This window comes from Calonectris borealis, chromosome 25, assembly GCF_964195595.1.
Source record: "Calonectris borealis chromosome 25, bCalBor7.hap1.2, whole genome shotgun sequence".
Lineage (NCBI taxonomy): Eukaryota > Metazoa > Chordata > Aves > Procellariiformes > Procellariidae > Calonectris > Calonectris borealis.
The window spans coordinates 4,490,513-4,517,750 of record NC_134336.1 but is presented as its reverse complement, the minus strand read 5'-3'; the positions used below and the strand labels follow the sequence as shown (position 1 = coordinate 4,517,750).

General features: G+C 48.1%; 1 protein-coding gene and 1 long non-coding RNA gene across 2 annotated transcripts in view; one reads left to right on the top strand and one right to left on the bottom strand.

Annotated features, from left to right (window-relative positions):
- ARID1A (AT-rich interaction domain 1A) overlaps positions 1 to 14,879 on the bottom strand; it is a 61,134-nt gene extending 46,255 nt beyond the window's left edge. The window contains exon 1 of the mRNA XM_075173514.1: positions 13,706 to 14,879. Coding sequence (XP_075029615.1) covers positions 13,706 to 14,860 — 1,155 coding nt within the window. The 5' untranslated portion in view covers positions 14,861 to 14,879. The remainder of the gene's footprint in view (positions 1 to 13,705) is intronic.
- Positions 13,872 to 19,890, top strand: LOC142092891 (uncharacterized). The gene is made up of 2 exons (XR_012677228.1): positions 13,872 to 13,952; positions 15,792 to 19,890. It is a non-coding gene; the product is annotated as an uncharacterized LOC142092891 (long non-coding RNA).
- The last annotated feature ends 7,348 nt before the right edge of the window (positions 19,891 to 27,238 follow it).

Here is a 27,238-nt window from a genome sequence, read left to right as displayed (position 1 = left end):
GGTTCCTCACGGACACCTCTCCTGTGCAGGCTCGGTGCACATCCTTGTGGGAACAGCACAAGGGATCTCCTACCACCTGCAAATCAGGCAACAACCAGAGGATTCACTTCCCTCTCCCTCCATCTCTTTTTTGCCAGCACGACACCGATGACGCGACTAAACATCCACGTTGTTTCAAGATACCGTCACGTAAGGCCTTTGCAGGGGCTCTGAACGGTGGGGAAGAGAACAGCCCAAGGCCAGGCTGAGCCTGCCGGTGGCACGGCTCACTCTCGCTCTCTGCGGCAGGCTGGACGACACACGTTGTCCCTACCTGACAACCCAGCCCAGCCCGGTGGGCAATCGGTTCCTTCTTTATCAGACACTGAAGTGGAAGCCGGAGCTGACAGCTACCTACGTGGTGGTTTTAACATGGCAGGAGACTCTGACAAACACTATTTACCACATTAAATGCCGTGAAAATTAACAAAGGATTATGATTCTTTTGCAACAGCTGGAGACTAGTGAAATTTTCAGACATTTCACAGGGAGTTGGAGTCAGATTATGTAGTTTGCTATTTAGACGGGCAGTGCGATCTCTAACATCTCCAATAATTTCAACTTATATTTAAGCAGGAAAATATAATTTCCTTCTAGCCAAATAATAGGGTAACTAGCTATCCCCTCACTCTCAGACTTCAACTCACTTTAGAAACACACTATTCGGCCAACTCGCCCCAAGATTGCCAAAGTGCCGCTGCTGACTCCTCCCAAAATCTAAGCAACACCAAGATGTAAAGAAAGCCGCATCTCAGCTCCATGGGAGATGATCCCAAGGAACATGTGATAGTTGTAATGAGGTGGTGTTCCTTTTAAGGTGGAAAGAAACTTCCTTCCTGAATATTAAATCAGGCTTTAAGTTTAGCCAACCTCCTACGTCTGCTCTAATGAACTGGAGGCAAGTCAACAAAAAGACAGTTAAATGTCTCATTACAGCATTTCGTTCCAGGCCTACTTACACACTAGAAGGAGCAAGCAAGCTCATGCTGTACCACAGAAATGGGACTGGGCCAAGAGCAAGCCATACAAAAACAAGAGGAGGAAGGGCTAGGATGGAAGAGCAAAATTATTCTAAGTGTCACCACTACTTAAGTGATCTAATTTCGATCAGTAAGAGAGCAGCTGTTCCAGATCGCTAGCAACATGCAAAATATTTGCACTAAGCACCATTGAAAACCTGAAAGGGCTCCAGAAGCCCCGCAAATTCAGATAACTGTGACCTGTGGCAAACTTCAGTCATCCAGCTAATTCCCCATAACCCCCGTTTCCTTTCAAACAAGCAATACTGATCTCATGGACAGATATCTTTTGCTACTGAACACCGTGGATGTTTTCCAAAACTTTAGGCCTGAAGGAAGACCCAATGCAAGAGGCTCAGTGGAGTTTACTTTCCAGAACAAAGTTAGTTTCAGTAATTCATTAAAAGCCCCTTCCACACAGAAATCCGATGGGTCCCGGGACACATTTAAGAGTTGATAAAGCACCTCCAGCATAGCCTCCTAGCTTTCTAAAAACAATTTCTTGCTAGCTCTTCATCCGTAAAATGCAGCATTGCAGGTTTCTACCCACTTGCGTCTGTCTGAAAGCTCAATCTGTATTTGAATTTCTCATCACTTTGCAAATTTGTTCTCATTTTACACCAGAATAAATGGTGGCTGAACAGACTCAACTGGACAGGCAAATTCCCATGACCTCTCACCATGTCAGGCTCGTACGGGCACACCTGAGAAGCATCTCAGGATCAGGTCAGGGCTCTGAAACACCACAGGTCTCCACGGTCCTAACTCTCCCACCACACACAACACTAAGATGGAGGAGGACGCAGCCACGCTCATCGTAAGAGAGAGGTACAGCTGTCAGAGGCTACCTCATCTCAGCATGCAGAGCTCCATCTTGTCCAGAGCAGCTGCCTGCTTTAATAAGAGCTGCATGTCAGGGCCTGTAGTTCCTCCAAGCCACGTTTCAGCATTACACAGGCTCTCCCTTGCTTCTGCAGAATAACTGAATTTATTTAAAAGCATGTACAATGCAATATAAAGGACGATCAAAATAATCCAAGAAACCTGAGTTTTGGAATGAATCTGCAGAAGAGACAGGCAATCTCAGTTTAAGCAAGCACAAAACTCCATGCTCCATCACCCTCGCCTCCCAGACCTTGAATTCAAACTCGCAGTTCAGCGGTGGACATCACCTCTGCTTTGCGATGGGGTAACGCGGACCAGCCAGCTGTAACTGCCCAAAAGTACACCCTTATCCCAGCCAGGAGCCTGGGGTAATGACCTGCTAATTACTTCAGGAGCATCTCAAACATACCTCAGTTGCAGGGTAGCAGCTGACATTTGCAGCACATTTTGTATTGCGCTGGCATTAGCCCTAGTGTCACCTCATTGGGAAGCAACTTAGTACACCTTAAACCCTGTCCGTCCCTCCTGACCCCGCCGCAATATTTTATATCCAACACGGTATAAGGTAACAAAGCTTTGTTTTGCTAATAGGAAGAAGAAAAGTTATTTCCCGTCTCATTACAGCAGCTGACAAATTTGGGTGCTATTTTTGTGGATTTTATTGAGCCTTCTCTTATTTTAGCCTTAAAATTCAGCCTTCAAGACTCCACTTCGGTTCCATGGAACCAAAAATATTTAAAATTGCAGTAATGACAAGTTACCATCTGCATTTACCAAGGATGCACTCAGTAACTTCATAGCAAGCAACAACCAATCTCCAGTATTTATACCCAAATGATCTATTTGCATCCAGAAAGCAGAGCTGCTGTCATGCCTGCGTCGGTAAGAGGAGAGGAGGTTGGGGGAGATGAAAAGACTACGTAGGCAAGAAACTCAGAGCTGCAGCCAAGCCAGCTCTCAGGCAGCAGGGAAGACACGCTACTAGAGCCTTCATCAAGCCAACACTGTCGTGATTCAGGTTCGTTACACTTGGCAAGCCCAACATGAATCCCAACCCCACAGTGACACAAGGTCATTGTTATTTAAAAATAATAATTTTAAAAAAAAAAAAAAAAGCCCACCAGCCCTTAGTTATAGTGATTTTTGAGGCCTGGGTCCACTGCCTCACGCTTGCTTCTGTTCTTGGGCTTTTATTCCATTTCCGTCCAGAAAAATCCAGCTTTCTTTTAAAGCAAAATGAACAACGTGGGGAGTTGCTTAGCAAGTTGAAAGGAGCGTGTGCTGGCAGCTGGTGAGAAGATACAAAAATTCCTAACTGTGCCAATGCCATGGGGGGAGGAGGAACAGCCAACGCTGCAAAGTCTTCACTGGTTTCAGGAACAGGTATAACAAGAAACTGTAACACAACTCATATGAGAAAAGGAAGATGAGACATGACTGTACCTTGACAGCAGCGACAACTCTGAAGAGTTTATTGCCATTTACAGAGTGACCAGATTTAAAGCCAACCTTAACACACGTTCACCATTCAGTACAAATATCACTGCTGCCTTGACACGGTGCACTTTCAACACACTCTGCATTCATCATTAAAGCCCGTAAATCCACACTCTGAAGCTCAGCAGCAAATTACACCACGATCTCCTGATACAATATGCCTAATGAGTTATTCGCGTGAGCATGCGGCAACGGATTTAGCACCTTGCTCCAGAGAAGGAGAAGGGAGGCAAGGGTTAAGGGCCAAAACACAGTTGAAAGCTGAGGAGCACTCAATTGCTCTGGGATATTTCACAGAACGCTAATCACTTCATCTGATTTTAATTCCTGACACCAAATCAGCATATAGCTTTTCAAAGGAAATCTTGTCCTAGATTGCAAAGTAATCAATCACAATTAACGTGGAAACAAGCTTTTGCAACGCTGTCATGCCTTATGAACCAAACAGGAAGGCCAGAGAAGGCGCTTTAGAAATATCTTTAAAGTACAGGCAGGTAGGAGAATTTGGGATAGGTCTGTCGGTCTCTTCTGCACACCCAAGAGTAGATAGTAGACAGCCAGGCATTTTGCTTCTCCAGAGCATGAGCTGAATAAGAGTGCTTTTTATGCCATTTCTGTTATGAACCCTCATCCAGGATTAGCACGCTCATCACCTGAAAACCCCTTCCCCGCTAACATGCCCTATTCCAGGGGAGCCACGTTCTGCCCACAGGCAGCTAGAAACGACATTTCCAGCGAGATGATTTTTCGTAAAACCAAAAAAAAATGTTCCAGGTGTAACCCCATGCCCAAAGAGAAAATAGTAGTTATAGCATTAACCTTGACTTTGAGAGATACGGCTTTGAGCACCTACTCCGAAGATTTCCCGTGCACTGAGCTGCAGGGTACGGAGGCAAGGAAAGGCTTCCGAGACGTGGAGAACTGCTCATACTAGCCTCGCTGGTATATCACGATAAACTGAAAGACTAGGAGATACTTTGATACTTAAATGCTTCCTATCACAATACTGTCCAATTATCCACACACAATTTAAAAAAAATAAATGTTCAAATCTGCTATATGCAGCAGCTGCCCTGAATCCTTTCCAGGAGATCCGAAGCACTACAGTTACCACAAGCCCCTTGTGCAACAGTAAGCAAATGAGTTTGGGTTTGTTTTTTTTTAATAAAAAAAATAAACCCCCCACCCACACAGCTACCCCAGCACAAAGGGCGGGACTCCAGTACTCCTTAGACCACCGACACAACACGTGCAGCCGCAGCACAACAAAAAGGCAGTTTCTGGGAACACATGATCACGCTCAGTAAACTGGCCTTGAATGGGAAGCCTTTTCCTTGATTAGCAATGCCACCTCCAAAGTCAGAGAAATTTAATTAAAAAAAAAAAAAAAATTAACTAATTCCAGCACTTCTACCGTTTCAATGTATCTTCTGCACAGAGGTAAGAACTCTTCTTCAAGCCATTTCACAAGGAGTATGTCTGAGGGAAGACCACCTCTAGTCTGGCACTGGTTTAATTATTTACATACAGTTAATGAATACCAGATTCTCCTCCTAAACTTGTACAGGGTGCATAGTCCTACAGTCATTTGGACTTTAAATCCATCATCAGACTGTTATGAAGTACAAAACTCCAAACAAGCCTACAGGAAGGATCCCATACAGAGAAGTACAGAGTAAGCCCGGTCAGCTCCGGGGTCCTGGAAGAAGTTCAGGTGGCAAAGCAGGAGAGTACAATCCCTTCAACGCAATCCCCAGCAAGCACAGTAATCTGGAAGTAAAGGGAGACATTTTGCAATTTAACTAGCAAGCTTATCTCAAGGAAACAGGGGATGGGCAGAAAGCTACACATTTAAAAGCAGGTTACCATACACTTTTGCCTCTGTTCTCCACACCTAAAGAGACGAGGACAACAACAGATACTCAATTAAGATGATTTGAGTTGGATTCTTTTTCCTAATGTCCAATGCTAAGGCTACCAAAGCACTGAAACTCCATCGCGTTCGTCACTGTCTGCCCTGTTCTCAGGCATAGCTGATCCTGCCCTGAAGCAGGACAGCAGGCTAGATGACCTTTCGAATTCAGATGCAGACCTCTGTTCAACGAGGAAAATAGAGTCACCTACAAACACAACACAGGCAGCGAACCAACAGCAAGATTTTGCAGGCAGCAAAGACTACGCTGCACGTTCAACTCACCAAAAATATCAAATTCAGTGCTCCAAACCCAAAACAGAATGGCCATTTTCAGAGCAGGTACCCTCCCTCTTCTGTGCCTTCTGCTTCTCAGACCGTATTCACTCTGCTCTGGACACTAATAGTGCTAAGAAAGTACAAACCTACTGTCGACAATTTCAGCTGGCCGTGTTATGCACCGGTCTGAACGTATCCCAAATCTCAGCTCTGGCCGGGGCAGAGCGGGTCTCCCACCACGGCGTCTGGAGGTGTAGCTGCAGCTGTAGCCTAAGCGCAGGTTTTAAAACATTCCTGTTCAGTTATTCACAGGCAGGGTGCCAGAACGGTGCTGACATCAGAAGGGAAATGGTAATTTTCAGGGTTTCTCTTAGTCAAACCTGAATGAAATTTCACAAGTGAGTGGAGGAGAGGGGGAAACTACTTGTTTAACCCAGTAATTCTCCCCAGGGGAAATTCCAGAGTCCTCCGAACTTCAAGAATTTCTCCATGAGAAGAGTCACAGAATCTCTCAGGGTGGAAAGTCATGGCTACCTTAGGCCACGGTCTGACATCGGTGACCACGAAACGCTCCCTGCTCCCAGTCACAATCCAGGACATCGCCATCACATCCCACCAAAAACGTAAAAGTGTTCTTCGGTCCCCTCTGGGTCGCCACACAGCCAAACACACCCCCAAAACACAGGGCAAGCCCACAGCAGGCACGAGCAGGGGTCTGCTCCATGCAGAGGGAATACTGGCTGTGTCAGGGTCTCCCACAGCTTCTTTAAAAACTATTCCTCGTGTATACCTTGCAGCTTCTTGGGAATCTAGGCATAGTATTAATTAACCAGGAGGAAGAGAAGTTACTCAAATTGAAGAAAAGAGGAAAAAAAGAAAACAAAAAGTTAGTAGCAATTGAATTTGTCCTTGAAAGAGTTTCAATCACTACAGTTAACTTAAGGAAATAATGACATGCTGGTTATCGCATGAAATGCCAATAACTGCAATGGAGCAGTAGCTTTTTCAGAGTTATTTACACAAACTGATTTTTCACGGGAATTTCATAGGAATTAACACTCTCTCTCTCTCTCTCTGTGTGTCCACCCTCTCACCCTCCCTTCTTTACCGTGAGTGTTTACAGAATGAACCGATCCCCTTTTTTATTTGCTCCTACCCATTTCTGTCCCTTTTTTCTCCCAAAAAAATAAAAAAGAACATGATTAGAAATTAGATTCTAGCTACAGTTATCATTTTACTCTAAATATATAAAGCAAAAAAATTATTTGCTGGGAAATTCTGAGTAGCTTTTATTAAGTTTACCTATCATTATGTAGCATCCTTTATATTTCACTACAGAAAGCTCATGCCTACATTGTATAAATACTTACTGAGCTGTCACTTAAACTGAGAAATACTCCAGACAGAACACCGTGGCAAACCTGGAGATGCCCTTCTCAATGTTGTCCAAAAAAACTCAAAAATGCTCAAGTTGCACGACTGAACTGCTGAGTTACAACACTGGGAGTGCAGGTGCATAGAAGAGGAGTAAGAAATGGGAACCCCTCCCTCATCCATATGTTAATACATATTATCATCTGATTAAGACACTACAGGAACTGGTAAAATATGTACATGAGCTCAGTCCTGAGAGAAGCAGCTCCTCCTGTTCCAGCCCTGCTTCTTTCGTTCTACAAGCCTCCGAGGGTGCCGCTTCTTTAAGCGCAGAACTCCATTAAAAGGGTCTTAACAACACATTCAGCTGAACCCACATACTAGAGTGGAAAGATGGTCTCACACTTGCAGCACAGGATGAGACTCAGAAGACCTATATTCCACTCTCCACCCTGTCCCAGCCCTAGTGCCTCACCTTGGCAAGTTCCCACATCAGCATCTCAGCTGCTTCCGCTGAAAAACAGTCATTGTAAGAACTTAAGACCTCGCATTCCTCCTCCACGTACCAGGGCAAAAGACTGCCTGAAACCTAGTTTCTACAGAATTTCAGCCTTAAGAATGATAAGCATAGACTCAATACAGCAAGGACAACGTTAAATTTATGATTGGAATTTTACTGGAATCGATTTATAAACACAGCATGGTCTTCCTGAGCCCACAGAAAGTACACACGGTCTCTCTTCAGGTGATCAACTTCTCTGCTTTTCCAGCCACTAAAACGAAAAACAAAAAGGCATGAACTCCTCTCATGTCATCCGGGAACAGGCGGACAGCAGGGACCCAGACAGAACGCACGTCAGTTTTTGCCCAGCGTGCCAAAGAAAACTGCTTTTTTTTCCTCCAATCCCACCTGTCATTCACTTCTAGCTGGAGATTTATGGCTTTGGCTAACGGACATCCAGTATAGTTTTACCACTGCACAAGCATAACCTCCAGATAAATTAAAGGTTGAACTTCTTGAAATCAGCACATGACAGAAAAACTTTTGCAGGACTTCTCCTCAAAAACATATTCTCCCAGGAAAAATGCTTCCTTTATTTTTTCCACCAGAACAAAAGGGGAGAGATTATTTTGCATCCTTGCCGATGGTTTAAAGACCCTTCCAGAAGAAAAGGCAAGCAGCCGTAACAGCAATGCTAAATACTGACAAGCTTATCTTTTTCATTCCCGCCCCCCCCCAATTACACTTGCCTGCCTCCGGTTTCTGCTTTGCTGCTGCTGCTATTTGAGAGTTTCAAACATTCTTGGCAGGAATTGGGCAATGGCATGCTGATGAGCTTTTCCCCAGAGCAATCCATCACACAGGAGTTGCAATTCAAAAAAGAAATCAAACTGACTAGACAAAGAATTTCAAATACACAGAGTAAAAACTGGAAAGGGCATCTTTCTCCTCTAATATTTTAATTACCGAGATCACAGATTCAGATTCATAGGGTAAAAACTGGATTTCCAAGTTGGTGGTGTTCATTTGAGTAGGAAGAAAAATGGTGGAAAAGGAAGAAAAAAATGAGTTACCTCATACGAGGTAACTGATAAAACAAACAGCTGCACTATTTAGCCTAATTTTAGACATTAGTTTCTCTCTGAAGGAAAGCTGCTGGGTTTTTTAATACGGTCTTCATGTAAGACCTTTAACAGGGTCTCGTGTAATACTTCTGAAACATAGTATTCATTGACCAATGTTCTCAAATGAGACTACCGCAAAAAACAAAGTATTACGAATGTACCAAGGTTACGAGAACAGTAATACACAGCTATGTAACAGAACATTTGATTCTCATGCTTCCCCCAACCCCAGTTCCTAGCATTATTTAAGAACAGGGAAGAGGCTCTGCCTGTTTGCTGAACAGTCGCTTCAGGAAACAGAAGTTGTAGCAGGTAAAAAGAATTAAACTGGACAGTTAGTTTTAGGAAACCAGTCAGTATTCTAGCCAAAAAAAAAAAAAAAGCCCCGGAAGTCAAACATACAACCTTCCAGAAATCACATTTCTGTCTTGCAACCAAGATGATTACAAGAGACACCGTATGTAGAAACCCTCCCCTAGCCCAGATAATAAATAAGGATTGACAGAGCGTTTCATTTATACTTTGTAAAAGGCAGGTAGGCAAGCCTTGCTAACCCCATTTCACCAAGGAAAAAAAACTACAGAACAAGCCTGTGGTTTGTCCCAGGTTTCCCAGTAAACTGGTGGTGATAAAGGCAGGGGAAAAAAGCTCCAGAGTCAGAATTGGGGTTTCCTGTCCCGTATCCTACACATATCCTGCCTGGAAACACTGGTCACCTCGAAACCGAGCATCAAGGAGATGGTATGCCAGAAAACAAGAGATTTTAAGAGAATCAGGCAACCCTAGTTTACCTCAGACTAGTGCAGACTATTCAAAAAGATAAGCCAGCAAAACCTTCAGTGTCCGAACCAGAATTAGCTAGATCTTAACAACAAAATTAAACTAGCACGATTTTCCTACTTTTTCTAAAACCGACAAGGCCTAAAATCACTCATTCGGAGGCAAACCCTACCCCAGAAAAAGAAGATGTACCACTCTCCTTTTCTTGGAAAGATCTCGTGCACGCTACACCTCGCGAGCAATTCCAGGGCTCCCAACGTTACAATGCTAAGCAAGGAAAAACCCTGCGACACAAGCCAACAGGAGCCAGGTCTCAATTTCCGATTCCAAGATATCGCAGCTCATTGGCAGCGCAAAGCCATTTGGTGCCAATTTAGTTTAAGAAACATATTTTCAACAACATTTTTTCATGCCTCGCTTGCTACTAAAGTTGAGATCTAAGTCAACAAAAAATAGCTATTGTATGGCAACAGGCCCGAAAGCATTTTTTTATTAACATACGATTTTTAAACTGCCTTCACTGAATTTACAACAGAGGCCTAGAGACGTCCATGCATCTATGGGAAGGTTATCCAACACGTCAATGTTTAATGCGATCCAAAGACATCTCCCGTTACAGGAGACGGCGACTGTTGTAGCGAAAGTGTGTACCACAAGAAATGCCCGTCTATTAAAGAGAGGGAAGTCCTTTCTCTCAAGCAGTTTCCCTTAAATCCCAAGACGCTGGGAAAGCCAGCGTATTATTAAGAACTGCTACATGCTCCGAGGGGAAGGGGGATGGAAACAAATACATGATAGAGCTGGAAAACTTGAAAACTAAGATCCCTGGCCTGGTTTCTTACAAGTCATTCCCACAGAAAAACCACAGATTTCTCATCCCACACACCGTAAAATAGCCATTCTGATCTCTTGATCCTACTCCACATTTCCCAGCTATAAAGCTCAATCAGAAAAAAAAAACGCAAAGTCCTCTATCGCAGTCCCGACAAACGCGGAGCAACGCCTGCCTTCACAGGGGCTCCCGCTCAGCACCATCTTCCTGGGACCAGCCAGCGAGCAAACGTGTCCGAGAGGGCTACAGACTGGAGCCTACCTCTGTGCAAGTGACTATACTCTCCTTTTATCACAGGAAATATTCCACCGAAACAACTTTCACGCCCAAAATTACCTTGCCTTTCTTGATGAGCAATGTGATGAAACTATGGCATCGTTCATAAATCCTAAAAAGAATTAAAGGCACTTCTCTTTTCTGCATAGTCCTGCTTCCCATCCCCAAAACCTCAGGTTTACTATCCCAAGGATTCCCGAGCGGAGGAACCCCACGCTCTTCCCACATCATCTCCTCCAAGCCTGCACCAAGAGATGCTTCTCTTTCTGGTGTTTGGTCGGATGAGTTACATTCTCCTCTTGCTCTGCCAGAGTTTCTCAGAAGTTAGGTGGTAAGTACCCACTCCCACTCTGTTCATCGCTGTACAAGACAAAGAGAAGACACAAAGCTTTAAATTCTCCCAATCTAGGGAATTTAACAGAGTACACAGTGAAAGGAGGCTGTAATTTAGGACTGGAGTATTATTATTAATCAACCATTTCTTGTGGGCAGCACAGATGACATGTGGAAGCTTTTTTCATCATGCTAGATAAGTCTGTTCTTTTCTTTTTCCAGCAGAAAAAAAAGGAATTGTCAGTTTGAGGCCAATAATCCTTGGCACAAAAAGGTTTTGGGGGCGGTTGTTTGTTTTTTCGGGATGGGGGGGGTTGTTGGTTTACTTTTTATATACGCTATTTGTACTACCTAAAGTTCAACTAATTCTCAGAACAACTATTCATTAATAATTCCAGTTTATAGGACTAGTTCCTCAGCTATTATTAATACACTATATATCAGCAGCTCGTGGAATCAAGTTAAATTCATTTTCCAAGACAAAATAAGCTTCTTTTACAAATTCATATCAGAATACTGACAGAAGTACACTTCTGTCACATATGTGCTATTGTAAAATACCTGCTTGAAAAGTTCAATCTGACACCATATTTTAGCACACATTTTATCTAAATTGAAATTTTTCAGGATACAAAAAGTACCTTCAAGAAAACACCCTCGCGTCCGTGACATTTGTCCGAACGTATTGCAGGTATATATGAACATATTCCTGAGGAGCTGAAATCTTCACTGAGGATAATCGAATACTCGCTACCAGTGACCGCTGGACAGTTTGATGACCACAGCAGAGATAAGACCCACTCTCTTAGAGAGCACTATTTCAATCTGACAGAAAAGACAATTAAGTAATTCAAGACGCTGAAGGAGACGTTGCCTTCGGTAATCAAGGAACAAAAATTAAGCAGTTTTCAGATCGACACAAGAGAAGTACTGAGCAAGAAGGGAAGCTCTGGAGGCTGCATGTCACACTGCGCGGTGTCAAATGTCTCCGATCCAGGGCCTGAAGTTAGAGCAAAGTACACAGAATGAAAAGGGAAGTCTGTCAGTCCTGCACGAGGCCACCACAGGCCTCGGAGATGCATGTCTAAACACAGAAAGTAACCTGGTTTTAATCAAGCTTTCCAGATATGAGATACCAGCACCTCTTTTCCCTGAATCTAAAATGTCTGATGCTTACGCTGTACTGCTTTCTCCTCTGCATCCAGATTTCCAGCAAACAGGTAATTCTACACATACAACAATGAATTTAATCCTCAGGTTCGTTTTTCCTATTTGCACTCCTCTGAAAAGCAAAGAGTCGTGACACTGCTGAGCCTGACCACAAGCAGCACCTGAATGCCTGTAACGTGTCCCTTTATTTATGGGGGGTAAGGAGGCACATCAGCGCTCACTCAAAGTCAAAATGCGCCCTAAGACATACAGCTAGAGGCTCAGGCCTTCCTATATTAAAGCTCAACTGAATGTAAACTGATAATTCACCATTTTTGGTGCTTCAGCCACAAGTTTGGTTTTGATTGTTTTGTTGTTTGTTTTTTTTCCTTCTTAAGGCTGTAACATACCCCAGAAACCCCCTCTTCTCCATCTAATAAAGAATCCAAACAGCCCCAGTTTTGAAAAGGGCCAAAATTAGCCAGGAACAAACGCATCCTCAGATCCATCAAAGAAATCATTTATACCAAAGGGAAAGTCACATAACCAAAATAAACAGCAAGCCCATTGTGCAGAGCAGCCCTGCCACTGTTCCGACAACACAGACTCTATTCCAGGCTGCATAAAACATCGCAAGCAAAATAAACCCAAGGTACAAACAAAATGCCATCGCCTCCTCTTTTGTTTCAGGCACAATGCAACAAGGGCAGGCTGTCTGGGGCTCCGCTCCCGCCGATGCGGGACTGCCACCCAAACGCCTCAAGGTCACGGCCGGTTCCGGCGAGGGGGGACGAGGAGGCAGCGAGCGGAGCGGCAGGGCTGCCGTGGGTCCGGGGCTGGCAGAAAAGCCGAGTGTAAAAGTTTATGAGCTCATCAGGATTGTTGTACCATTACATCAGAGGCAATTATAAATGGCCAAGAGCAGGAGATGGGGAGCCAATCAGATCACAGATAGGATGTCAACCTAAGACCAACTGTCTCCTGGCTTTGACAGAAGGATTTTACCTCCATAATTCAAATCCCAAACCAAAGCGATCTGCACTCACTGCTCCCATCGCCGAGCTGTTTACCAGCGCTCCCAGCCGCAGGCCCCGGCCGACGGCCCGACGGGCCGCCCGATGGGGAAGATGGCCCCGACCGGCCCGGCCGAGCCGCGGCCGCCCGGGCGGACCTCGCCGGTCCCCGCCGAGGGGCGCGGGCCCCCCGGGGCGGGGTCCGGCGGGTTCGCCGAGGGGAGCCGGGCGGCGGGGCCGGGGCGGCGGCGCGGATGGCGGCGGCGCTGCCGGGGCCACGCGTTGGCCCGGGCGGGCCCGCCCGCAGCCCTGGCCCCCCGCGCCCGGCCTCGCCTGCCCCTCGCCGCCCTCCGCCGGGGGCGGCCGACCTGCTCCCCAACCGGAGCCCCCGGGGCGGGCCGGGCCCGCGGGGAGGACGGCGGCCGCTCGCCGGGAGCCTCGCACAAAGGCTGGGGAGGGAGGAAGGGAAGGCGGCGAGGCAGCCATTTTAGAGCGAGCGAGCAGGCACAGACAATGGCAGCTCCCCGGCAGCGCCGGCCCGGCGGGGGGAACCCGCGGGAGAGGCGCCGTCACCCCCCCCCACCCCCCCCCGGGCCCCTCACCCCCGCCGCCCCCGGCCCGGTCCCGTCCCGCTCCGGTCCCGTCCCCCCCCGGCGCGCCGCCCGCCCGCCCCACGCGGCCCCGCCGTTACCTGCTGGCTCCTGCCGAGGGACTGTCCTCCGCCGCCGCCGCCGCTGCTCCCGGGGCTCATGGGCGCGTGGTGGCTCCTCGGCGGGGCCCCGCCGGACGCCGCGGCCCAGCCCTGGCTGTTGCCCCCGCCGTACTGCGAGACCATCTCCGCTGCGGCCGGGCCCTTGGCGGCGGCTCCCCCGTCCTGCGGCCCGCCGCTATAGTCGCCCCCGGGGTACCCCTGGTAGCCGCGGGCGGAGCTGGGGGAGGTGAGGAGCTGGTTGAGGGTGGGGGTGGCCGTGGGCTGCGGGGTGGCGCCCCCTCCTCCTGCGCCGCCGGCGGCCGAGGGCCCCATGACCCCGAAGCGCTGCTGCTGGAAGGCGGCGGCGGCGGCGGCGGGGGACTTGGCGCCGGCGGCCGCCGGAGCGGAGCTCTGCGCGCTGCCCCGGGGGGAGCTCAGGGCGTAGGCCTGGGGGGGAGGCGGGTAGGAGCCGGCGCTGCGCCCGGCCCCGGCCGCATAGTAGGAGTTGTACTGGTGGTTGGGGAAGCCGTGCTCGGCGCCGCCGTGCGAGTTCTGGGGAGGGGGCGGCCCCGCGGGGGCTCCCGCCGGCCCCGGGTAGGACTGCTCCAGGCCCCCGCTCTGCAGCGCTGCCATGCCAGGGCTTTGTTGTCCGCCATGTTGGTGGAAGGCAGCGGCGGCGGCCGCAGCGGCGGCGGCGGCAGCAGCCTGGGCGCCCCGGCCGTAGGGCTGCCCGAAGCCGTAGGCTGGCGGGGGCAAGGCGGCCGGGTGGGAAGGGGGAGGCTGCTGCGGCGGCTGCTGCTGCTGCGGCGCCCCCACCCCGTCGCTGCTGCCGCCGCCACCGGGCGGCTCCGGGAGGTTATTGTTCAGGGTGGCGGCGGCAGCGGCGGGCCTGGGGCCCGGGTTCCCGTTCGAGCTCTTCAGGTCGGACTCGGCCCCTGCGCCCCCTCCGTTGCTCTCGGCCCCGTCCTGCAGCTCCTTCCCCGTGGGGCCCTCGCTCTCCGCCTGCTTCTCGCCGCCGCCGCCGCGCTCCGCCGCCGCCTCACCCCCCGCCTCCTCCGGGGGACAATCCCGCTGCTGCGCCTCCGCTTTCTTCAGCTCGGATGGAGCCGGGGCGCCCAGGCTGCTGGCGGCGGCGGGGGCGACCTGAGCAGCCATGATCCCCCCCCTCCCCACCCAGCCACCCCCCCCCGGACCGGTCCCCCCGAGCTGCTCCCTGCCTGGCCGGCCGGCGTGAGGCCTCGCTGCTCTGCTGCTCCCCGCTCAGGCGGCGGCGGGCTCTTCAGGGCAGCGGGGGCTCATTCCCCCCCGGCCTGGTTGGCGAGGCGGGGAGGGCTCCGCTGGGCTGGGCTTCCCGGGGCCTGGCCCCGCTGTACCTCCTCGGTTGCAGCCGGCGGAGAAAGGGGAGGAGGAGGGAGTGGGGGGGAAGGAGGAGGAGGGGGGGACCCGGGACGGGGCTCCCGGTGCGGGAGAGGCGGGAGGGAGGGAGGGGGGACACGGCGGGCGGGCGGGCGCCGTCCCCGGAGCCGGGCCGAGCGGCGGCGGGGCCGGGCTGGGCGAGCCGCGCGGCAGCTCCCGACTCTGGTCCGCCGAGTGGGGCTCACTCCGACACGAGGCTCAGCACTGCCATTTTACCCAGCGCCGCGGCCGCCTGCCAAACCCGGAGCGGAGCGGAGCGCGGCCCGGACGGGAGCCTCCCCCCCGTCACAAAGGAGGAGCGGGCCGGCCCCGGCCGCTGGCGGCTCGGCGCGGCGGAGGCTGCCGCCCGCAAAACCCGCAGCGGATCCGCGGAGCCGAGCCCGGCCGCCGAGCCCCGCGGCTCGGGCAGGGGGGGCAGCGGCCCGGGGCTGGGAACCCGAGCGAACGGCGGGGGAGCTGGCGGCGCTGGGGCAGGGGGGCAGCGGCCCGGCCCCGCTCGGGGGCGGCCTCCCTTACCTCGCCGGGGCGCTTCCCAGGGCAGCGAGTCGTCCAGCGGGAGTCCTCCGGGAGAGCGGCGAGGGCGCAGGGCCGCGTTGCCAGGCCGCCGGCTCTGGGGTTTCGGCCGGGAGATGGCCCGTGGGTTAACGAAGCGCCTCTTCTTTGTCCCTAGAAATTCCATTTAGAATTAGCCTTTGCAAACTCTTAGCGGTTGTCATTTCCTCTCCGCTGGTTGTGTCCCTCTGGAAAAGGCGTTGGCGGCGTGCCAGAACTATAACTGCACACACGGACATCCAAGAAAGTCCGGTTGCCGCTCCTGCCAAAGCGACGGCAGTGGGCACTGAACCAGGAACTCCCTCGGGGCAGCTGGATGGGGAGAACCAAAACCACCTGAACGTGTCTAGACACAACACGTTGAGCAATGGGACAGGATGCTCTAGCAATCGCAAAGGGTAACGCAGTGCTGAAGCTCCCCAGCTGTCAAGAGGTGAACTGAGAATTAGGCCACGCTCTTCTGCAAACGTTTCAGACCCAGACTCCCACCTCCTCCATCCCCACGGCCTTTCCCAGAGCAGGAGGAGGGAGGAGAGAAACGTACCTGGAACTCCGTCCTGGACACGGCCTGTCCTATGCCAGCAGGTTCTGTAGTTGCGTATTTTACTTCAAATGGTACGGGTCTGCAGCAGAGTGTGGGAGATACAAGAAGATGAGTTGTTCGGATTACAAAAGCCAAGCTCTTAGAAATTAGTACACATTTGCCTAGTAAACATGGCGGTCGTGGTACAGTTTAGGTCTGGGTCCCATGTACTGAATCCAGGCAGGTGTCTCCTCTGGAATATGGAAATATTTGGAAAAGTGAAGTTTAAGTAAATACAACTTTAAGGAGCGAGAAAACATCAGAAAACAATGGGTGGAGTCTCAAAAGATGCTTCTGAGGTCTGAGACTGCCATTTTAGAACATCACCTCAAAACAAAAAATGGGGCAGAAGTAACCCCTGTTACCAGCTGTATGATGAAAAAAGCACAGGGCTCGGCCTGAGTCTGACAATCAACGGGACACACCACAAGAAATCCCATTTTAACAACACTGATGACAGCGGGAAACCTGAGTCCAGAGCAAGAGGCAAGGCAATGCGTAGAAGGACTAAATCACTGCCGGCGCTGTATGCCTGTTATGGATGAAATGAAGATTTTGGTGTCTACTGCTGTCAACTCAACCCTCACACTCATTATAAAACTTATAATATAATATAATTCTAAACCATCGTTTAGAATGCAGGTGGTGGAACAAAGGGGTTTATTCCAAAGCTGGAAAGTGGGAGGGGAGGTGGGATAGGGCAATAAATAGCAAAATTTTAAATGTATTCCAGAGCAATAAACTGCCCCGCAGGCTCCCGAACAAAGACAGCTTTGCCATTTTACAGTCTTTACAGCTGACTGTGCAACGCGGAGCAGATTCCATCTCAGCAAATTGGTCAGTCGGTCTTTCTCCACAGCTGTAAATAAACTACCAGAAAGAAAAGGGTAATAAATTATGACATCGGTATTGTGATAGTAATCAAAGGCCCTCATGAAGGTTGGAGCCCCAGTACAGTGCTAGAATCTCACACGGGAGGCTCTGTGGCTTTAGTGATATCTGTGTGGACCACAGAGCTGCAAAACGGCCAAGATACTCTTCTTCAGAAGAGTTTGAAAACTGTGGAACATGCTAGAACAAAAAGTTGATCCACATGCTCTCTTCAGAGGAGCCTCTCTTATTTGATCAAACCCTGGGTTCTAGAAACACAAAGAAGCAGAGGAAAAAACTCCTTCAACACATCAGGCTAGGCTCTCACAAGTGAGGCCCAGTAGCTTTATTAATGTCTATGGTGGGCTATAGTGCACCACAGCACCAAAATACTCTTCTTCAGATGTTTTATTTACGCTAAACTTAAAAAAAAAAACAAACTGGAGAGAATTCTGCCATTTAATCCCAGAACCATCTCGAGCAACCATCTCCCCAGCTCCAAAGCTCCAGTCTACTTCAGGAAGCAAAGCCCCGCCATCTAACTGAGCACCACCAAAAGTTTAACGACTACAATTCAGGAGCTTAGGTTGCAGCTCAGGTGCACCCAGATAAAGACCCCATGCTCGCAACCTCTCTACATGTGTCAGTCTTTTGGAATCTTCTTCAAAGAGCACTATGGCAGACTATGAAACCTGGTGTTGATTGTAATGTGAAAAGCAGACTGGATTCCCCAGCCACCCACACAATAAGGAGACACTCACTTTACCAAATGTTTGTGAAAGCTGAAGCAGATTTTGGAATATGCCTCATCAATGAGGCCCTGGCACTTTACTAAATACTAAGGCATTCGATGAAATTCCAACTATGGGGTTTGGGAAGCAGATGACAGTACAGTTCTTAACAACATTTCCTCCCGCCAGTCATGTCATCCCGTGTTGTAACTACCATCCTTCCAGCTCCACAGAACCGGACGAGACTTTTCATTGCAACGCATCAACACTCTTTCCTCAGCCTGAGTGATCCCTGCTAAGTAGCATGCAGCAGTCGTCCCTTCCCCGTCTCCCCAAGCGCTGAGCACGCTTTCTTCCACCACAGGCTCAGCCCCTGGCTGCTCAGATAGGCTGGGGGACCAGCTCGGCCTCTCACATGCCACTGCGGGCCACCGCCACTAGGCTGGCTCCTCCTGAGTGGAAGTCTCCTTCATGAAGGTGGCCATGCCATTTAACCCAACACTAAGGCGGTTTAGGAAACCTGGTCTAGATTAGAGTACTAGAAACAGGAGTAGTGTCCCCCCCCCACCCCCCCCCCAAAAAAAAAGGCTCTGCCAACTGTGTGATGGCAAATATGGACTGAATCGTTGACATGGAAACCGGACTAAAGTCAGCCACGCTCCCTCACGCTCGCACACACACAAGTTATCATTATCCCCAGCCTTTCAACTCGCTACAAACGTGGACTGGATTATTACTTCAGGAATTGGGTAGAGTTTCTATAATAAAGTATTAACTAGCGCAACTAAGCTAGAATGAAACAAGCTGAGAAGCAATTAATATAGTTGGGTGAAGAAGGATGCTCTTCCATTTTACTGAGAGGCACAGTATGCTGAGATATGCAGACTGGACCCAAGAACAAGAGACCCATCTATTATAATTCATAGAGCACGCTGCAAAATATGGAATGGAGTAAGGAAAGGTTATCTACTGTACCTCCGCTTATATGAGAGTAGTTTTGCTAAAGAAAATTACATTTCCTGTAAATATGTTTGTATTTGCCTAGCCCATGCCTTCCAGTATTTTAGCCACTCTCATATCTAGGTTAAGCGCTCTGGTTGCAGCTTCATAACCACTAAGATTAATATTATTTGAATTATTTGTCTGCTGCGAGTGGCTGATGAGCTGGGCATTGTGCGAGACAATGCTTATTTATCCTCTTAAACAAAAGTCAAGATATTGTATGACCCCCCTTCTCCAGCGCTGACACAATGGCACAGGGGCAGCGAGAGAGCTCTGCCCTGCCAGCTGAAGTGGAGTTTCAGCAGAAGGCAACTCTGTCAGCTCGCCGAACGCAGCAGCACGGCTCAAAGGCAGGAGCGGATCGTACACGGCATTTTGCTGCTTCCCACCCGAGTAAGCACCGAAGGTGACACGGGGAAGGGGCCGAGCCCCCGCCTCAGCCGCGCTGGTGCTGACATTTGACAGGGAGCTGCAAAACTTCGGATGCGTGTGAAGAGAGGAGCGGGGACTCGGCCTGACTCGAGGAAATGCATTATTTTAGTTAGCAGCCCGGGCTGGGAGGAGCAAAAGGCGAAGCGGAGTTCGCGGAGAGGAAGGGACGCGGAGTGGAGCCCCCCGGGGAGGCAGCGGCGGGGCTCGGGGCCGCCGGGGCTGCTGTCACGCGAGTCCGCTGCCCCACGCCCTCCTCCATCTCCCACCTAAGCCATCCCCGGCGTGGTAAAAGCGGAACAGGAGCGAGGTTTGGGGCACATGTGTGCGGATTCGGGGCTAAATCGAGGAGAGCAGCTCTCACCCGTCAATGAAAATAAGGCCGGAGCTGGAATTTAACAATTCCAGAGAGAATTGGGAGATGTTCGGAAAGGGGACAACTCGGGGAGGAAAACAAGAATAAAGTGCAGGGAAAAAGCAAACCGCATTTATGTTACACACGCCGGTGTGCACACCGGGCTCCACAGCCGCCCTCGGACACCAGCGCTCCGGTGCTGAGCGCTCGGAGAAGGAAGAGTAAATCTACTTAAAAAAAAAAAAAAGGCAAAAAAAATCAAACAAAACGCGGACCGGAGTTTCTAAAAACCCCTGCACTGGATCAGGAGCCAACCGTCTAATTTCCCACTGAATCCCACCAGATTTGGGACCCGTCGGGTGGGCTCGCAGAGCAACCGCGTTACACTGCAACCCCCACTCGGAAGAGTTAAAAAAAGGCTTTTAAAGCTGCGAAAAGAGAAAGCCCTCAACTCTGGGCCTGGATTTTCCCAGTGAAGCAAAACTATTATTCTGTTTCAAGTACTTGGAACCGGCAATGCCGTGCAGGGAGGTGAAATCAGAGCGGGTTCGTCTGCACACAGAAAGCCACGGGCTCCCAGCGAGCCGTCCCTCTCTGGTTCTCCCACCCTCGGCTGCTCTTTTCAGTGGAGTGTAAAAAAAAAAAAAATTCACTCCCGTGAAATTCTGCCCTCCTAAAGTGTATTTTTAGAGAAGTTTGAGTTCAGGCGTCACGACTGGGGCCGGGGGGGTTTGCTGCGGGAGAGGCAGGCGCCGAGAAGGAAGGTTTTTTCACCCTTTTGATGAAGCTCTCGCACTGCCATTTTACCGAGGCAGGGAGGGAGCGAGGGAGGGAGAGCAGAGCGACAGACAGCGCTTGGAGGAAGTTTCTCACGGCAACTGCGGGCTGGATCTGGAACGGAGCCTTTTGTTCCCGGCAAGTTCAGCGGGAGAGGGAGAGTTGGAGTCTTCTGAAGAGAAAAAGCAGCGGAGAAATAAAATGGAGGGAAGTAGGCAGAGAGGAGAGAGCGATCGTGCTGAGCTGAGATTAACTGCAAAAGCAGCGAGCTCGGGTATTCTCTGCAGCACGGCATTTATTGAGAAAGTTGGCGTGGTAGCCCGAGGCAGAAATCCCTCGTTAAGTGCATGGGAATGAGCAGAGACCCAAGGACAGGCATTGCTGTGCAGGAAGTGGAATTTTCCGAGGGGTTCACATCCTTCGGTGCTCTTTTTGCCAAGATTTTATCTCCTCGCTCGAAGAAGGGTGCCTCCTAGAGACATCAGGAAAAAGGCCTTGAAGATGAGGCGTGCTCTAGGTCTGTTTAAACTAAGTAATTAAAGGTAGGGGACACCTTCCCTTAGAGATTACAGCGAGGTCTGAAGACCAGATGCAACTTTGGGTACTCCCCTCCGTTTCCCTTTCTCCCCAGTGAGTGTTGAAACACCGTGCATTATGACCATGATCTCTGAATGGGGTGAAGACAACGAAAAAAAAGCTCTCCCCCCTAGATTTAATGCTTATATGCAAATCCAATATATTCTATATTCACATAAACAATCGGTTTTGTCTCCCAGTACACACTGCTAATTCTTCACACCAAAACCACACATGCTCTTCGCATGTGTACAGACTCAGAAACTTGTCTGAATTAACCCTCAAACCGCTGACAAATATCGATCACTTAAACAGCCAGCCGCGAAAGGTGGAGCAGAACTTTAATCCCCTCGTTATCTGTACACTTGGTGGTGGATTCAAAAAGCAAGAGCCTGCTGATGAGGAGAGCCGGCTTTTCGCACAAGTTTGGTTTTTAGTGCGGTGTCCTGAAAATACCGCTTGATTAAAAATGTTAATCACCTTCCGTGTCCTCAGCGCAGGCAAGAGAGAAGCGCCTTCGCCCTGCGCAAGGGAGTGCGCGGCGTGGCCGTGACAGCAGCTCAACGAGACACCACGTGGGAAATCCGAGTTCAGGATTTAAACGTGCTCTTCCACTCCGGCCATGAGGGACTGAGAGCCTTAGTGGGGGAAAATAAATAAAAAACAACCCTTTTCGTGCTGCTCAGAAGCGACCTCTGCGGCTGCTCGGGGAGGGAGGCTCCGCAGCCCCGAGCCGGGAGCGCCGGGCAGAGGCGGCACGGCCCCGCCGGCTGTGGGGTCGGGGAAATCAAAAAGCGAAGAAAAAGGGAAAGAGGGGGGGGACGACACCCACCGGGGGAGCGCAATTGGCTGAAAAGCGTTATTCTGCGCTTTGTAATGAGGAGTCACACCCCGGCGATCGGAACTCGCTCTGAAGCGGCTGCGTTCACGTGTGGCCGCACGCAGCGATGCTCCGCAGGGTGCGCGGTCACAGTCCTGAGCGCGATCCCCGGGTGCTGCAGGCATCTGCCGCCACATTCCCAAAGGCGCCCGGTGCCTTTGGGCACCCCAGGGCCGGCGGGGGCTGCCGGGAGGCTGGAGCCCCCCGGGAGCGGCTCCCGGCCCGGCCCGCGGTGCGAGCCCTGCGCCCGCGGGCTGCACCGGCTGCGGTCCGGCCGGGCCCGGTGCGGGAGCGTGGGAGAGGGATGGGATGGCTCGAGTGGAGGGAGCACCAGCGGTCACGGGTGGGCCGCCGCAATTGCATCTTCGTGACTTTCTTCTGGAGCATTCAGTAAAACCGCCTCACCACCCAGGGCCTCTGAAAGGCCTATAAGAGTTTAATAGGGAAATGTCATCAGGCATCACACAGTTCATCACAGTTTTTTATGGTGGCATTAACTTTCACATATTTGTGAGTAATTAACAGCGTGGCTGTTAAAATAAGATTTAAAGACACACAGTCCCCCCCTTTTCTAAAATGGTGCCAATCCAGTTTACCTCTGACATGACACCCACCAGGACAGAGGTGAGGTGGAACAGACAAGCACCACAGCTTGTCCATGTATGCGGGAAAACACATTAAAACCTACATATTAATGAACATGTCCATTAAAAGAAATATTATTTTGCTAAGGTTATTTTTCGTTGTTCTCTTCCCCCCCCCCCCCAACTTTGTTTTACTAAAGCAGGGAAACATACACAGAAACCTTGCCTGCAGTAGATGCTTTTTTTTTTTTTTTTAAACGGAGCCCAGATGCTGGTCAGGATTAAGGTTACACCAAACACATTCTACATTGCCATTTTCCAAACAGAATGAAGCAGATGGAAAAGATGGAAGAGGATAAGGCAGGAACGGAGCACCGCTGAAAACTGCAAGCCCTGCACTAACGCTGTAGAGGAGCGAGCTCGGATGCCAGGAGAGACAGAAAGAAACCAGGCACATCGACTCTGCATATTGCATTCCTCACATTTAAAATAAGTATTTTTAATTAAACAGCTGTCAGAATTTGTGCTTTAAAACTTATATTTAAAGTGGAAAAAGAAAATTCAGCTGCAACTGCTCACTGTAGTGTCTCCTTAGGGCTCAGTCCTAGAAGATGCAAAAGCCACTGGCCTCAGGCCATCAGAGTACTTAAGTATATGCGTAATTTTAACCATCAGCAGTCCCGGTGATTTTTAAGCATATACTCCCTTAAAGTTAACCATGCACTCAGCACTTTGCAGGATCCGCCCATAATATTCATACCAGCTCCTAGCTCAAGAAAATGAGTATCTGTACCTCTGAGAAAACAAAGAAAATCTTCTTTTGAAAAGGGCCAAAGGTTTTTTGATTTCTAAAAGACACCAGTTCATCAGTACTGGGAACTCAGATCACACCGAAATAAAATCTCTAGGGGAAGTTAGCTGAATCCATGGTTATTTGTAAATTTGGCAAATTCATTCTAGTATTTTAGGTGAAATTCTACAATAGCTTAGTTTACTCAGCACTGTGACTCTATTATATGAAGTGCTTTGAAAATCTCTTGCAAAAATTGATTTTAAGAGATTTTGTTGATGTTATATAGGCACACACACAATACAGAGAAAGAACCCACAAACTATTAAATATTCGTGCTATGGGGAGAACACTTAGTAATGTCCCTTCACTTCAGACGTACAAAGGCAGGCACAAATAACTGAAAGAAAATTTAATAAAACAAAACGATTGCCATATTCCACATAAACAAGGTGTTGACCAGCTTTGAAACATTTGATCGTGAAAGGGTCAGACAGAAATTCTACTTATCCACCTTTCAACAGTCATCCATAAATGTGTATTTCAAAATCTTAATTCTGTAATCTAACCCACATGGGGAGCTTTAGGACTTTACACGCGCACGAAGTCTGTGTGCAACGATGTGACTGATTTTCTGCTTTTAAGGCCTCCATCCTGTAATCTTGCTCAAATCTATGTGCCCTAAAAGTCAGATTCCCAACTTCACAAGTATGTACTTTAGTGGAATTTACTTGCATTAGAAACAAAAATTCAAGCACATTCAGACCAACTTCATTGGAACTTTTGGAATTCAGTACTGGAACTGTGAAACAAGGTCATTTTTATCTAACAGTTATCTATGACTTTAAAGAGGTCCACAATCAAACTTTAGCAATATTACTTCTTATAAAGGCTGATACTATCACACACACTTTCAGTAAAACAAAGGCATTAGTCAGAACTGTTCACTTTCTCTGTAAAACAGAATCCTGAGTTCCAGAGATACTCAAGAATCATAAAAAAGACATAATTCAAAAATATTTATAAAAATATTGAGTACATCTGGCAAAACCCCCAAAAACCAACAGCAAACCCACCCACCCCCCAACCCCAAACATTCAAGGGTTGTTGCTTACCTTCCTATCTTTATAATTTCTGAGCGAAACGTGCTCATTAAGATTCATGTTCATTGTATGTATTGGTAAGGAGTGTAACTACGTACATTATGAAACAAAGTATTTAAAAGTATTATTTTTTTCCTACCTTCAGGAAACATAGTTAATGAGGTAGGTTTCCCAGAGGCATGGGTTCATGTAATCACTGAGAGCACTGCAGTCTTCCCCATGTAATCCTGACCCTCCAGATCCACTACCTTTCTATTGTTTTACTTATTTTGCCTATTCTCGGACTGTATTTTCTTAAGAATTACCTTATACAGATGTGTAGAGTCACCAGCACACTTTACTTTCTGTTTAAACACAGAAATGATAGCAGTAAATAATGCTGAAGCAGCACAAGGAACATAACTCCTGGATGTCAGTGATCAGTGTTGCCAAGGGCTGTAATGATCTGCTGGTAGTTATCAACAGTTACACAGGATAATGGAGTCCTGGATTCAGCTATCATTAGTTAAGAAGCTTCTTGTTATTATTTTTTTAAAGGACTTTTCAATACTTCAAAATTAATTACTTTTTTCTGCATCAATAGCCATGACATAGGATTTTTCTTTAAATACAAAAAAACCCCCAAAAAACCCCACCAAACAAACCCAAACAAGACATGAAGCCCTACAGTTGAGTTGTGATGCAAATGAGTGAATTTTTTCTACCACCTTTAGGGGTACAAAAATAATCTAGAATTGACATTCTACCATGAGAAAAAAAAAACACAACAAAAACAAACCAAAAAACCAAAACCAAAACCAAGCCAAAGACTTGGAAAGTAACGTCCAGACACCTAAAGACTAATTAGCCTGACCTCAGTGAGATGTAAAACTTAAGTTATTTTTCCCCTGGAGGGGGAAAAGATGTGGAGGAAAGTAAACGGATAAAATGCAACATAGGTTTAACAAAGGCAATCATGCCAGACGAATCTGATGTCTTTCTTTGATAAGAAAGCAGATTTTTCTTGGTAAAAGAAAACACAATTGATCTCACCCACCGAAAATTCAGTAAAGCATTTGATCTGGTGCCATGTATGAAAATATAAGCTAAATTGGAAAATACGAAGATTAGTGCAAGACAAGTTTTGTGGGTAAAAAATGACTAAAAAAACCATGCTGAACTGTGTTGAAATGGGAACTTTTGCGCTAGAGAGTGAGTGCTTTAAAAGCTCCTCAAGCATTGGTCTCGGAAGTGGTGCTATTTATTGCTTTTAAGTTACATTAGCACAAGGAATTGAGTGTTAATATAGCTAGTTATTAATAAAATTAAAAAGCATTAGTACAGAAGACTGGAATATCCTAAATGAAGAACCGGATGAGGTTCTGGAACAGCACAGGAATCCTGAGGAATGCAGTAATAAGATTAATGCAGAGCACAAGGCTGTTCACAGAGGGACTAACAGCCAAAATTCTTGTAAACTGGGAATTCATCACAGTTAATAGAGAAGTATGAAGACGCAGAAGCATTATTTAGTCACAGAAATGACTAAACATCACAAAAATGAAGACAACGAATGTGATCTAAAGACCAGGTAAGGCACATCCAGATGTTATTGCAATGGCTCTCTTGCAGAATTCTGGGTACGGTTTATGTTCAAGAATGATACGTGAAAACTGGAATACTCATAGAAAAGGCTTTCTAAGATGGTTATAAGAGCAAAGGATCTATCATGAGAAAAGACTAAAGTTTTATTTCAGGTAACTCCAACAAAAGAAAGGCTGAGATAGGATAGGGTTAGTTTGTATACATAGATTATGGCTTGAACACTGGTATTTAAACTACAGGGATATGTTGGCAACAAATATATATAAAGGCCTGAGTAAGTTTAGGATGAAAATTAGAATAGGATGTCTTATTATTAGAAAAATTAGATTTTAAAAAATCCTTCTAGTAGGGATACCACGCTCAAAGGGACTAACTGCGTTTATGCTGGAGCTTGATGTCCTTATGGACAAAATGAGCTATGATTGCCTGCAAAAGCCTGGCCTAAGGCAGCCAAGGGAGGCTCCTCAAGCCCAATGTTAGGAAAGTCCAAACAGAGGGGATAACCAGTACCAGCAGCCCCCTCTGAAAGCTCACCTGCAACCTGGTGGATGATTAATGAAGAAGATACTTACAACTAGTTTACTGGGGCAAGTTGGAAATTTGTTTATTGTAACTGTGGAACATACAGATACAGTGGAGAACTTTGAGAGCTTTGCCATTAATTTCCCTGCTTTGCATCAGTGAAATGACAGGAAAACCTCTTTGCAATATCGTGAAGATACATTTATGGTGGTTAAAAAGTATTCAGATACTATAGTGAAAAGCATCATGAAAATCCATTACAATTAGTAATTCTGTATTTACTGCAGTACTTGAATTATATGCAATAAATAAAATATGTAAGCAAACATCAAATAACAAGGATAAAAGGAAAATCTGAAAAAAAACCCATTCATTGAATGAGACAGGGTTTGAGAAGGCAGGTTATATGATTTGGTTTATAATTAGAGGCTGCATCACGGTGCAAGGAACTGGATTAAGATGGGCAAAGGCGTAAGAATCGTACACAGGAAAACTGAACACACTGCTCAGTCCCCTGTTAAATTCATCCGGGTCACAAGAGCGTAAAGCAGCATGAAATACAGAGAGTGAATAATATGTAGGCTGACCGGGCCCTGGAGTACGCACAAGCTCAGCAAATTCTCTGTGTCAGACAGTGCTTGGAGAACTAAGCAGTGATCCTTGTTGTAGTCAAGGCTACACACACTGTCACCTCAGCAGTGCATGGTCCTCTAGTTCTGCAGAGAACTGTTGAAAGAACAAGCTTTTCTAAGGGTAAAGCTTTCCAAAAAGCTTTGCAC